Source organism: Hyaena hyaena, unplaced genomic scaffold (assembly GCF_003009895.1).
Source record: "Hyaena hyaena isolate Hyena2069 unplaced genomic scaffold, ASM300989v1 scaffold_114, whole genome shotgun sequence".
Taxonomy (NCBI): Eukaryota; Metazoa; Chordata; class Mammalia; order Carnivora; family Hyaenidae; genus Hyaena; species Hyaena hyaena.
The window spans coordinates 2,415,747-2,429,604 of record NW_024080746.1 but is presented as its reverse complement, the minus strand read 5'-3'; the positions used below and the strand labels follow the sequence as shown (position 1 = coordinate 2,429,604).

General features: G+C 36.1%; 1 protein-coding gene across 2 annotated transcripts in view; it reads right to left on the bottom strand.

The window, feature by feature from the left end:
- Positions 1–270: 270 nt before the first annotated feature.
- Positions 271–13,858, bottom strand: part of TBC1D19 (TBC1 domain family member 19) — a 151,992-nt gene continuing 138,404 nt past the window's right edge. For both annotated transcript variants that reach the window (XM_039236646.1, XM_039236647.1), the window contains 4 exons: positions 12,338–12,429; positions 6,471–6,586; positions 1,728–1,798; positions 271–702 (listed from right to left, as the gene is read on the bottom strand). In XM_039236646.1, coding sequence (XP_039092577.1) covers positions 628–702; positions 1,728–1,798; positions 6,471–6,586; positions 12,338–12,429 — 354 coding nt within the window. In that variant the 3' untranslated portion in view covers positions 271–627. The remainder of the gene's footprint in view (positions 703–1,727; positions 1,799–6,470; positions 6,587–12,337; positions 12,430–13,858) is intronic.

The window sequence follows — 13,858 nt, the reverse complement described above, 5'->3', positions numbered from 1 at the left end:
CTTTTTTTGGAAAGTGATGAATAAAATATTGTCAAATGGAGACAACCATATCTGAGAGTCCCCAGTAGAGACCTCTAAGGGAGAAATAAAGTGGAAAGGGATCTAGAAGGTCTCTGGTGAGACAAAAGGTGTTAAAAACACCAAAGTACATGTGAATTCCATTACCTTCTTCCAATCTTCCCACATTTCTACTCCACCCCTGGCTGTGAGGGAAGAACGGTTTATAAGACAAAATGATACATTATCTAGAGATAAATTTACAAACTGACATAAGAAAATTGTCCCAGAGGCTACATTACCTCTTCAAGTTTATTACAGTATCTTCAGTTCCTATTGCATATATTGTTACATGCCTTTTACAAGTCAGGATTATATATATCGTATGCTCACTTTAGCAGAAGTTACGTCTATTGCTTCTCTCTTGAAAACCAGCAGCATGCAGTACAATATTTGGTGTGCAGAGCTTTGTTTCAAAAAGTGAAAAACTACTTAGGTTTAACTGAAGAGGGAACATGATCTTTATTGGCTTATATGCAAAGTTTAATTTTGGTTTTATGCAGAGTTTGCATAGTTCATGATTATTTTCTAATGAAAAACTAGATGTGTTGTCAGTGACCTTGAAGATGATCAGGTGACAGTAGCAAACAGAAAAATTTGAAGAAGAGGCATAACTTTTAAAGTAGAAAGGTCAGCAAGAACTGCCTGAAACAAAGAAACAAAAAAAAAAAACAAAGAGAATTATTAATATTCTAACTGGCAAAAGGAAGCCTGTGAAATAAGGCACGACAGAAACACCTCTACAATGTAATTCTGGCTTTGACACACTCTCAAAGTTCTTCACATTTGTCCTGAAAATCTGGACTGAAGCTACAACCTCCCTTCGCTTTTCTCAATATCTTAATGTGAGAACATGTGCAAAATGCTAAAACGTGCAGTAGAAAATAACCTGGACTTTTGCCTTGAGCCTTCTTCAAATATACAAGGTAGCATGAGTTTATAAGAGGTCTAATATTTCAACTTGCTTCTATAAATAAACATACATTATGAATCTTGGTCCTGTTCTACTAGTATAAGGAGTATCTGGCTTCAGGAAATCATTTTTGAGATGGAACTAATGTTTATTCAGTTGCAAGATGCATAAACATCCTCTTCCTTTTAAACAAAGAATGTAGACAGCTATTTTAAGGGTAAAATTTAAATTTCTATGAGAGATAACAAATAGAGTGATACGGTAAGCTGCTATTTAATTGAACTGTGTTTCAGGTATAAATTATACTATTGAAAAGAAACGTTAAAAAATTAACTCATTATTTAAAATGACCCCCCAAAAGCCAGTGTATCTTTACTGTATCATGCAAACACATGTTCTTACACTCTCTCAACCAGATTTTCTTTGTTGTAGCAGAATATGTGGACATGAACGACAATAAGAAAATGCAACTTAAGCTCCAAGAGTTTCTACTAAAACTACGGGGTGTCTTGTTTCCCATGATGGTTATAATGGTTTCCTATAATAATCTTGTGACTCCTTCACAAGAAGACTGTTTTCAACTAATTAAGGAACTTTGAATACTTAATATTACTTAGCTAGAAACTTATAGGCTTTACCCCAGTGAAAAAATTAGTCTATGAGTAATGTGTGTCCTATGCATCTGAGACTAAAGTGCTCGAGCCTGGCACTCTCTCAGGAACTATTTCCATCCCATCCGAGTGAAACTTATCCTTACTTCAGCTGCAGCCAGTGATGTCACCTCCATCAGGTTCACTGCTCGGAAAGCAAACACAGCAGCTGCCAGGACTGGAAAAGAATGCACACGATTTCAACTGCTGACCTACTCATCAGCCTGACCAATTTACTGCTATGCCCACAGCCCGCTAGGAGAGCTCAGAACTGGCGCTTCTACATGACTTGCATGCCTGCATTCTGAGTTTAGGTCTTGCGATGAATGGAAATGATCTCCTCCGGAGAAGAGGGTGTCTGCAGGATAGATAAATGGAATCCCCCAGTTTGGGGAAAAAGGAACATTCCAGTGGTCTTAAAGGAGCCATTTTTAGAGATGATTTCTTTCATCCCTGTAACTGAAATTACAAATTTTTAAATGGTAAGAAGATCTAAGGATTGCTTATAATTAAAGGTTTATTTGATACAGGTGTTTTTTTTTACTAATGCAACAGGATTCTGAAAAGTTAGATGGGGACTGTATTTTTAAATTTATCAGATCATGCTTCATATGTATCAAGATTTCCTGATAGAAATGTGGCAATAAAGCATTTTCTTAAAAAATATTGTTATAATATTTTGTTACACTTTATATTCAGCACGGACTTTCTTAGCGTGTCATAAACAGATAGGTCTGTGGGGAGAGCTGCAGTGGACCAATCCTGAAATTGACATTAACACTGGCTATAGGAAAAAGAACTCAAACGTTGAAAAAAAAATTATAGGACATCTTGAAGGTCAATAATGTACACGAAGTAGAAGGCAACATTTGGATTTTTGTTTTCATCATACGCATATGAAAAGAAAGTAAAGCTAATGTGTAAGCTTTCTTCCTACATCATCTGCCGTAAAGCCCCACTTGCGGGAATACGTCATCACGATCAGTGAAAGGACCCACGTAAGAGGTAGGTACCCTCACAAGGTGATGCTACTGACTGAAGATGGCCCTTGACTTCTCCCCCTTTTTTCTCTTTCATCACCAGTGGTGGTAGTTTACTCTCTACCCAACAAGCCGTTGAAATTTAGGAAATAAATGGTAAGGAATATTCAAAACTATTTGAAAGACTGGCTCCTAAGTTTCTGGCATAGCTAATGTAAATATATAGTTTTTTAAAATACACTTTTACTCTGGGAATAACAATAATGCTATGGATCATTCTCATACCAACTCTATGATTCAAGTGCCACTGCTAGCCCTGTTATGTTAAGGTGGAAACTGAGGCTCAGTGAGTTTGGATGACATGTTCAGGGCCACACAGGTAGAACATAGGAGAGTGAGAACTTAACCGTGGCTCTGGAGCCCGAGCATCTAACCACTCACTGTGTGATGACCTAATTGAGACTGAAGGTAGTAATGAAAGTACTAATGTGCTTTATTGAGACTGAAAGTAGTAATGAGTCTTCCCTGACATGCAAATCTGGGAGCTTGCCTAAGAATCCTCCCTGCTGGCCTGAAGGATGATGCTATGATGACCCTGGGCTCTGACACAGGAGTAGAAGTCAACATCCACACCTCTTTTCCCCAGCTAGAGACACGGAGCAACCAGAGCAGGCTGGGAAACACAGGCATTTTTCTAGGGCACAATAGATTTTGGACAGTCTGGCAAAAAAGCACTGCAACTAGTTAGGCAGGAAAAGTCTGCAGAAAAAAAGATTGTAGTGGTAAAACAAAATTTAAAACGCCAAATCAGCTGGGATTATTTAATTTGTCATAAAGGATACAAGAGGTCAGGGACAAAGACCTTTAAACTGAAAAGGAGAAAACTTGACTTGTACTTTAAGTCACAGAGTTTCCATGTTTATAAGAGTATCAAAGAAAATAATTTCTTTCGACCAGCAATTTCTTTATAGTCTTCCTAATGTCTGGAATCATTTTGACAAGGGAGATATTTGAGAAGCTAAGGAGTGTGACTGCTACTTCCTTTTTTGTGTATAACTTAACAGAGTTGGTGACGGCTTGAGAGGATGGCCAAACTTTCTGCTGTAGCAGGAAAGGGTTTTACGTGGCGGGAAATCATTTTTCCAAAGGTAGATAAGAGGGGGAAGAAAAGATCAGTTCACTAATTGACCTCAGCATCCAAAATGCTCGTGTGCTCATAACCTTTATTTATCTTGGTGTCACATCACAGAAGTTCCTTTGTGTCTGCCTCATGTTTGACTTGCCCCACCCTTCCGCAGAACACTTCAGTGTGCCAAGGAGAAAAGCTCTCCACTTTGGGGTATTTTCAACTGCAATCATGCTGCACATGAAATATAGAGACTCTAATATTTACTTTTGGCCTTTTAAGCTATGCTCATTACTTTAATTCTAAGCAATTCTATCAGAAATGTTAAGGCAACTTTGATTTAAACTGTTCCTCAAAAGACCCTCATTAATTTATAATTAATTTTTAGTAATATTTACTAAATTAGTAATATTCACTAAAACTTTCTAAAGACTATATAATAACTAAGTTGGGTAAAAAGGTGGTCCCAGAATATTCATCCCCTAAAATGTTTGAAATAATAGCAACGAGTTTGAGTACCCCTACATGAACATGTCCATCCTGTGGCTCTTTATCTGAATTCATGGAAGGGGAGTCTAGTTCCATTTCTATATGTTCTATAATTCTTTCCCGTTGATTTGTAAAAAGAAAAAAACCAAAACTCTCTGGGAAAGCAGGTGGGTGAGTCAGTGCGGAGTACATTTCTACCTATTCATCAGTAGTGTTTTTATTAACTTTCTGAGCTCCAGCAGGGTGCCTAGCAAATGCATCAATCAACATTCACTGATTGGTCAACAAACATTTACATAACTTTGCTGAGGGGTGATAAGTCCCAGAATGAGAAAATTTAAATTGGAAGAGGTCTTGAAGGTCTTCCAATTCCACCTTTTTTCACAGCAGAAAGCCTCTTAACTTTCAGGTGACCATTAAAAATCCCATTCTAGTTTAGAAAAATCCTAATTATTAGAAAGTGCTTTCTTTAACATGCTCTAATATTTGAGATGGTAAAAAAAAATTATACACCACACTCTTCAAAATTTATGACACGTGCAGAGGAGATTTATTTGCTGCAAAGCGTAAAATCCTGTTGCCTGAGAAATGGTAGCAGAAAACAAGGTTTCTTAGCCTGGAAAGTAGAAGACTTTGAAAAAACGTTGAGAATAGAAAAAACATGACGATAACCTGGGCTTAACGGGAGTACATGTTAGCAAGTTGTGTCATCCAGAAGTGAGATGGGCTACCTCGTCAGACAAGGACTGACTACCCAGTACTGAAGTGTTGGCACAGAGGGTGCGGCCTGCCTGTCAGAAACATATGAAAGAAATCATACCCAATGACCTCTAGGATTCCTCTTCCTCTAGATTATATACATCACTGCCGTTCAGCTAAGAGAGAGGAGGGCAGACCCCTATCTGTGTGGGCTCAAAACCCAACTGAGACCGAAAGGTACTAGGCATTGTTAGCCACATCAATAAGTGGTACCTCTGATTACACCAAGGGTGATGTTTTCCTTCATGACACTTTACTGTTACTCTAATGTTGCTTTTTGAATTAACATACAATTGCTGTAGACCTCTCAGCATTCAAGAATATGTTAATATGGTACCTAAAGAATCTTCTGCAAGAAAAGGGACTTCTTCAATTAAGCATTACTTCCACAATTACCCAGAGAAGGATCTTTATTATGCTATCAGTATAAGGTAAGGAAATGAAGACTCACAGAGGTTAAATAACTTACTCAGTATTACACAACTGGAGAAGGTTGGACCCAGCACTCTGCCAACTTTTCTGCTCTCTAACCATTGTTGTGAAAACCCTGTGCTATTTGAATTTCCTAATCATCCCAATGATAAAAAATAACTGAGACTATTTTGTAGAAGATAAGCAAAATAATATAATTAACAAGAAATCTGTGTCCTATGTATTATCATACAGTTGTCTTGTGTGTATATCTATTGTAAGCACTGCTTAATTATAAATAAGAGATAAAACTGTGGCTTCCTGAAAAAAAAAAGAGATAAAATATTCTTTGGCGTAAGAGAATACCTAGAAGGGGATACTCAATCACCAGGAGTCAGAGACTGTCAGCAAAAAGGAAAAGGTTTTGCATTCAGTAGAAACTGAAGTCCAGAAGAGCTGATATTTCAACTTTGCAGGGAGGCTCCGTGTCAGCTTAGATCATAGGCCGTGGTTGCGACGGGGCACAGAATACATGTGAGGGAGAGGAGCCAGGAATACCTACACTTCGCTGTGCTGACCACACAGCAGCTGAGATAGTAAGCCCTGGCAAAACTAAAAGCAGGGGAGGAGAAATGGACTTTTCTCGGAGCAAGGAAGAAAGATTAGGGGTACACTAGTGTTGGTAAAATTACATAGAAGTATCTAGATCTCAGAACTTCAGTACTTGTCTTCTTTTAAAAAATGTTTCCTTTTTAATGTTTTATTTATTTCTGAGAGAGAGAGAGAGAGAGAACAGGGGAGGGTCGGAGAGAGAGGGAAATACGGAATCTCCAGAAGCCCGGATGCGGGCTCGAACCTACGAACCGTGAGTTCATGACCTGAGCTGAAGTGGGATGCTCAACTGACTGAGCCACCCAGGTGCCCCCAGTACTTGTCTTTTAAGGCAGATAAATCTATTAAATGTTTATGAATTAGAAATGACAGATACCTATAGACTCAAGTTGCTATCACAGATGGTGAATGTTAGACAGTAAAGGGACTTTATTGTAGAAACAGCATGTGTTTTACAAACAAGCACTTATTACCAGCAAGAATTTCCAGAGAGTTGTATCCTAGGATTCTATCCCACAAAAGCAGGAGTTGATCTGTAGCTAAATATCCAGAGAAAGCTCGAACCATCCATTTAAAGGATATGCGTAGTCTGTAGGCAAAGAAAAAAGAAAATAAATTTTACTAGTGAATGTTTTTTCTTACAAACAGGCAGTATCAGAAGAGCCAACCAATTCTATTGTTAAGGTAACTTCTCTGTGAGTCTTAGAAATCAGGGGCACCTGGGTGGCTCATTAGGTTAAGTGTCTGTCTGAGGCTCAGGTCATGATCTCATGGTTTGTGGGCTTGAGCCTCATATCGGGTTCTGTGCTGACAGCTCAGAGCCTGCAGCCTGTTTTAGATTCTGTGTGTCCCTCTCTCTGCCCCTCCCCCACTCACATTCTATCTCTGTCTCAAAAATAAACAAACATTAAAAAAATTTAAAAAAATCACCTCAGCATTTTAAATCTCAAGTGCTCTCTTAAAAGTTGAAAAAGTGCAACGGTGAGAAGCCATGAGTCTTCAAATTAGTGGTCTCAACGTATGAAGAGGGAAAATGTATATCTGCTATGTTATAGCTCAGCCTTTAGAAAACTCACTTCTATGTTTTGTTTTTCAGGGTCTGTATTAATTAGCTTCAGTGAGGTGATCTTAATAGTCAACAGTCCTTAACAGTTCAAATCATTTGAATCATGATTATTTGAATTTTTATTCAAAATACTTGAAAGAGTGCTTGGTAGCTGTATACTTTTCCAATTCAATAAATTATATTCCTACATTTCAGTCAAATGGCTACATAGGATGAATAAAATAAAACAATACATAGGAGTCCTTGAAGGCAAACAGTTGTAAAGCTCTAAGGGCCCTTAGAAATAGATATTTTATTTCAAACCCTTCATTTTTTTTAAAAAAATATTTTATTTATTTCTGAGAGAGAGATAGAGACAGCATGAGCAGGGGAGGGTCAGAGAGAGAGGGAGACAGAGAATCCGAAGCAAGCTCCAGGCTCCGAGCTAGCTGTCAGCACAGAGCCCGATGCGGGGCTCGAACCCACGAACTGTGAGATCATGACCCGAGCTGAAGTCGGACGCTCAACCGACAGACCCACCCAGGCGCCCCTCAAACCCTTCATTTTAAAGGGGAGAGTATTAGAACTCTGAAAGATCAACCAGAAAATTCAATTGATTTTGCAAAAAAAAAAAAAAAAAAAAAAAAAAAACCTAAGAGATATGAGATCCCACTATTTATAACTAAGATATGTTACAAATATAACTTATCTCTGAAATCAGGAAATGGACTCTTTTAACTTTGGTGCTTGAAAAGATAAACTAGTCCTTCACATTTCTGCACTACCTGTTCTTAACATCACTTGCCTGCCCCTGCTAAGTGCTAGCCAAACTCTTTGCTGGAGCTGTTACAATATTATATAAATCAATATCATATTGGTGCTACTTTCTTACAGCAAGAGAAAGGAATCTAAAGATGGCCTTTGTTGATGTATTAGTTCCTCTTAAGACCAAAAAGGACCCTCAAGTTTTCAGAAATTCCTCAATACTAGATAACTATTATTCTAATATAACAAAGTACACATAGGGAGGAGTATTGACAAATTAAACTTTTTGGTTGGTTTTAGAATATCTGCTTATAAACACCAAAGTAACTTTTGGCCACCAGATATTTTATTTATTTATTTATTTATTTATTTATTTATTTATTATTTAAATATTTTTTAACATTTATTTATTATTGAGAAACAAAGAGAGACAGAATGTGAGAGGGGAGGGTCAGAGAGAGGGAGACACAGAATCTGAAGCAGGCTCCAGGCTCTGAGCTGTCATCTCACAGTGCGATGCGGGGCTCGAACCCACGAGTGGTGAGATCATGACTTGAGCCGAAGTCGGGTGCTCAACCGACTGAGCCACCCAGGTGCCCCATGGCCATCAGATACTTTAAATTAAAAAAGGTCATTTGACTTTTCAGTCTAAATGATCAAGGTCAACTACTTTCACTTTAGTGGATCTGTCATAGTGTCTTAATAGAACAACAGCATCATACAACGTGTCCCCCTCTATTCACAGCACAGAATTAGTTTCTTAGAAATAAAGTTCATTGAGGTATAATTTACGTATAGTAAAATTTACTCTCATTAATGCACAGTTCATGAGTTTTTCTAAACACCAAATGGAAACTTTAAATCTGGACAATACAATAACAACAAAAAATGAACAAACAAAAAAACCAAAAAGAACCCCAGCCCTGCTCATTGGATAGACCCAATAGCAAAACAGTAATGACAGAGAAAAGAGCCAGTGATTTTGAATATAGATCAATACAAAATGTCTAATCTGAACTATAGAGTAAAAATAGTTGAAAATAAAATGAATAGAGTTTCAGGGACCTTTTGGATAAGACCAAAAGTTTTAACATTTGTGTCACTGGAATCCTAGAAGAAAAGGAGAATAAATATGGCACATAAAAAATATTTGATGAAATAATGGTTGAAAATGTCCTAAATTTGGCAAAAGATATAAGCTTAAATATTTAAGAAGCTTAGCAAACCCCAAGCACAGATCCATGCCCAGATACATCATAATCAAAATGCCAAGAAAAGATCTCAATAGTGGCTAGAGAAAAAAACATTATTTCCTGAAATGTCTGGCAGAATTTACCAGTAACGCCATCCATGCATGGAGTTTATATGAAGGTAGAATGTGATTAATTAAAAATGTAGGGGCACCTGGCAGGCTCATATTATAAAGGTATAAATAATAATCCTATAGTAGTGATAAAATGAAATAAAAAATACTCAATTCAAAAGCACGCAGGAAAAGAGGAAAAAAAGAATAAAAAAAGGCAAATTGAAAATGTCTGCCAAGATAGTAGATGATATCAACTGATATTACTATAACCGATAATATCGATTATTAAATGTAAATAGAATAAACACACCAATTAAAAAGAAAATTGACACACTGGAAGACTCAACTACACTTTTGACAAGAAAGCCACTTAAAAAACAAAGACATAGGTAAGAGTAAAAGGACAGAAAGAATACACCATACAAATTGTAATGGAAAGAAAGCTGGGATGGTTCTATCAAACGTAGTAGACTTATTACCAGGAATAAAGATATTAAATGATGACATAGGGATCAGTTCTCCTGAAAACGGAGCTTCTAATACATCAAGTAAACATATGTATACCAATGAAGGAAGAAATAGACATATTTACAATTATAATTGGAGACCAACACTTCTTTCTCCAAAATTAAATTAATAGAAAAAGTAGATAGAAAATTAATAAGTTTATAGAAGATTTGAACATTACCAAGCAGTTGACTTTGTTGCCATTTATAGAATATTCTGCTGAACAATAGCAGAATATGAATTCATTTCAAGTGTACCTGTACTATTCACCCAAACAGATCATATTTTGGGCCATATAACAAACTTCAACACATTAAAAAAAACTGAAATCTTATGAAGCATATTGTCTAACTGCAACAGAATTAAAATAGAAATCAATAACAGAAATATTTAGAATATTTAGATATTAAACAAATGTTTAGAAATTAAACAGCATGCTTCTATAAAACCCATGGTCAAAGAGAAGTGACAAGAGACATTAAGAAACATTTTGAATTGAATGGAAATGAAAACACAATGTATCAAAATTTGTTGTGTGAAGGTAATATGATGCTTTAAAGGCAATTTATAACAATATTGCTTGTATTAGAAAAGAAGATGGGCACCTGGGTGACTCAGTCAGTTAAGCATCCAGCTTTGGCTTGGCTTAGGTCATGATCTCACAGTTCATGAGTTCAAGCCCTGCATCAGGCTCTATGCTGACAGCTCAGAGCCTGGAGCCTGCTTTGGATTCTGTGTCTCCCTCTCTCTATCTGCCTCTCCCCCACTCATGCTCTGTCTCTCTTTCTCTCTCTCAAAAATAAATAAACATTAAAAAAAAAGAAAAGAAGAAAGTTCTCAAACTAATGATCTTTAATGTTAAACAAGAAGAGCAAAATAAACCTAAAGCAAACATAAGGAAGGAAATAATAAATATAAGAGCATAAATCAATGAAATTGGAGTCAGAAAAACAATAGAGAAAATAAAAAAACCAAAACATGGCTCTTTTAAAGAAGAATAAAATTAGTAAACCTCTAGCCAAACAATCGAGAAGATGCAAATATCAATCTTGAAAATGAAAGAGGTGTTTTCACTGTGATTCTATAGATATTAAAAGGCTAATTAAGAATAATTAGGGAATATTACAACTAACTTTATGTCCATAAATATGATAGCTTAAAGTGAACAAAGAGTAAGAAAGCTTACTCAAGAAGAAATCAATAACTTGAATAGTCCTATATCTACTGAAAAAATTAAATTCTAATTTAAACACCTTCAATTCATAAAAGCCTTTAAAAAATTATTTCTAGCTTGATAATTAGTTTTAATACTTTCTTCTACATAAGAATTTTAATGGTTATCATAAGTCATTGAAATAATTTGTTCCTTTTAATGATTAAAGTGTATAAATAGGCTAGAAAATAATTAGGATTTTACTTTCTAGCAGTAAACTAAGCGTCTTCATCATGGTAAAGCCTCATTATATTCAAATATTCATTCCACAAGAATAAAACAAAGGTCAATTTACTACAAGTTTAAGAAAAAAAGACCTATGTGCAATGTAAAATATTTCTGGCACATTCTTGTTTTATAATCTTAAACATGAACAGAATCCTGTTTTTTAATGGCTACAAAGGAAGAGTATAAGCTCAGTATTATCAGTGGATGGTATGAGATGTTGTTTTATAAATGGCATTTCCAAGGTCTAAGATGTCTGAAATTCAGTGGTGCTTTACAGAAAGAATATATATAAAATCCTTCACTATTGAAACAACTTCATGAGGTAGGAATTCTCTTGATTCTAAAGATGAGGAAATTAAATTATCTTCATTTAAAGAAAGAAAACGAGACTTAGATAAATTAAATTAAATAACTTCATCGTGATTATACAGTTTAGTAGACAGAATTTAAATCCTGGTCTGTCTCTTAAACATATCCACTCATCCATCCATCCATCCACCCACCCATCTATTTGATTTGGATTCAAGTGTGGGGAAGACAAATACTAAACTGTTGTATTTCCCGTTAACTACTTTTTTCGTCTCAGAATTAATGCTCCTTTCAAATATGTCCTCCCAATGGTGGAAACTGGTTGCACAGAAAAGAAGACAGTAACAAAATATTAATAAATAATTTAGAAACTTCTGTTGCCTCAGACATTATTATTTCAAAAAAAGAGAAGAGAACCAATAATATGGAAGTCCAGAGATACCCTACATATTCACTGATAACTAATATTGAGATAAATAAACAAATCTTTAAGCTTTTGGAATGAAAAATCACAGTGTAGTCATTGCTAGGTAATTGATCTGTTTTCTTTAAGAAGAGACAGCAAACTTTAACTTATAGAGCTTTCATAAGTTGTTCTCTGATAAATTTAGTCTACACTAACTTAATTTTATTATCATCACATTTCTTGGGTAGTATTTGTACCCACGAATTTTTGCCTCAGTTTTGCCCAACACCTCTCATTATAAATAGAAATAAGTTCATTTTGGTGATTCTTGTACCAGGCACAAAACTCCCAGCAAATAAAAACTTATCAGGATTTTGGAATTCTTCCAAGAATTTTTGGCACAATGTAGAGCTATACTTTACTACCTGATAATTACTGTTCCACTGGAGAAACTGTTAGTTTAATTTCTCCGAGGAACTACTGTATCTTTGTGCTTTACAATGATATAAGAGAACCTTCTGAGGTCAGTCTATTCTTCATTTAGGAGAGAAAGGTACTCACGGTTGAGCCCCAATTTCTCGTAGGTGATAAAAGAGCTGAGGGAGGTAAGTTTGAAGAAGAGTTTCAAACAGCAAACAAAGGGACACAATACCCTGGATATAATAACAAAACATAAAAGAAAAACTAATTTTAGTATTTAAAAATGAACTCTGCCAATAAATTATTCAAATGGAAATGAGGAAAAGATTATTAACATAAATATTTGTATATTGTCTTAGAGTCAAAAATAGGAAATGCACTAATGATCTCTAATACTGTGTTTAAAGATAAATTTTTCCCTATTTATGGATACTTACTATTACAGATATGCGAAGGAACCTCCTTTTTAACACAATACGCTGCCTACACAAGCTGGTGTATAATATTCAGAGTCCAAGGAAAAAACATCATTTTATGGAAAACATGCTACTTTGTAAGCCTGGTATTATCACGTAGGTCCAACAAACTAGTTTTTTCTGGATGCATTCCAGTTTCCAGGTATTTCTCTGGTACTACAGCCACACCCTTGACTTTACCCTTCCATATGTCCTTTCCCTTCTAGCTGCCTCACCCATCAAGGAAAATATTTCCTGCTTTTTTCAATCTTTCTTTGAAATCCATCCCCCGGGGACAACTGACTATTGACTGCTTGAAATTTGCATCAGGAAATTATTCAACAAGAATGTTTGATTACTTACTATAAAGACATATATACAATGTCTGAAATGTAAATATATATACATTGCTGAAATCTACCTTCTCTGAGGGCATTATTTGTAGAGGACAAGAAGTAACTGACTTCAGCAGAAGGTTTTTCAAGTGTTTATTACTTGACAACTCTGAATAAAGTCGTTCGTGTAGCTCAGCATTCCTCAGGGTTGATCTTTGTAAGGAAGTTTTAATCCTCTTTGTGAGTTTCTAGAGAAAAAAGGCTGCCATGGTTCCACATAGTTCAGTCTGGCTGCAAGCCAGGGAGGGAGATGACTGCCTGTAAGTCTTTATTCCACTGAATGGAGAAAGGGCAGAGGCAGGGCTGGCCCAACCCAATTCACTGAAAAAGGACACCTCAGGGTCAGTGTGGAGACAGAGAAAGAATATCCAGGGCTGCTCCATGTCAAGCTTCAGTGCGCCGCACAGGGAAAACACCGTGGGTGTGTACTGGGCAGCCACTTTAAAAAAACCTTTTTTTTTTTTTTTTTTTTTTAAAACTCTGAAGCATAAAATGTGAGAGTAAGAAATCTGAGGCTAAAAATGAGGTTACTAGAAAACAGAATTATTAGTATTTTTCTGATTACTCTAGACTAAAAATTAATGTAAGTAAGATAAGCACTAACTCAAGTTGTCTCAGAGAGAAGAAACCCAAGATAATCGGAGGTGCCTCCTTTGTTTGTCTGAGACATTCTGGGTTTCTGTTATCTGCTGGCTCTCATGAGCAGTGTATGAGAGCAAAGGCAGATGCAGAGAAAGGGGGAATAGGAACATACCAGGTTATACTGGGGACCTACAGGACAGGGCTTTAGTGTAACAGCAGGGACAGAGTTT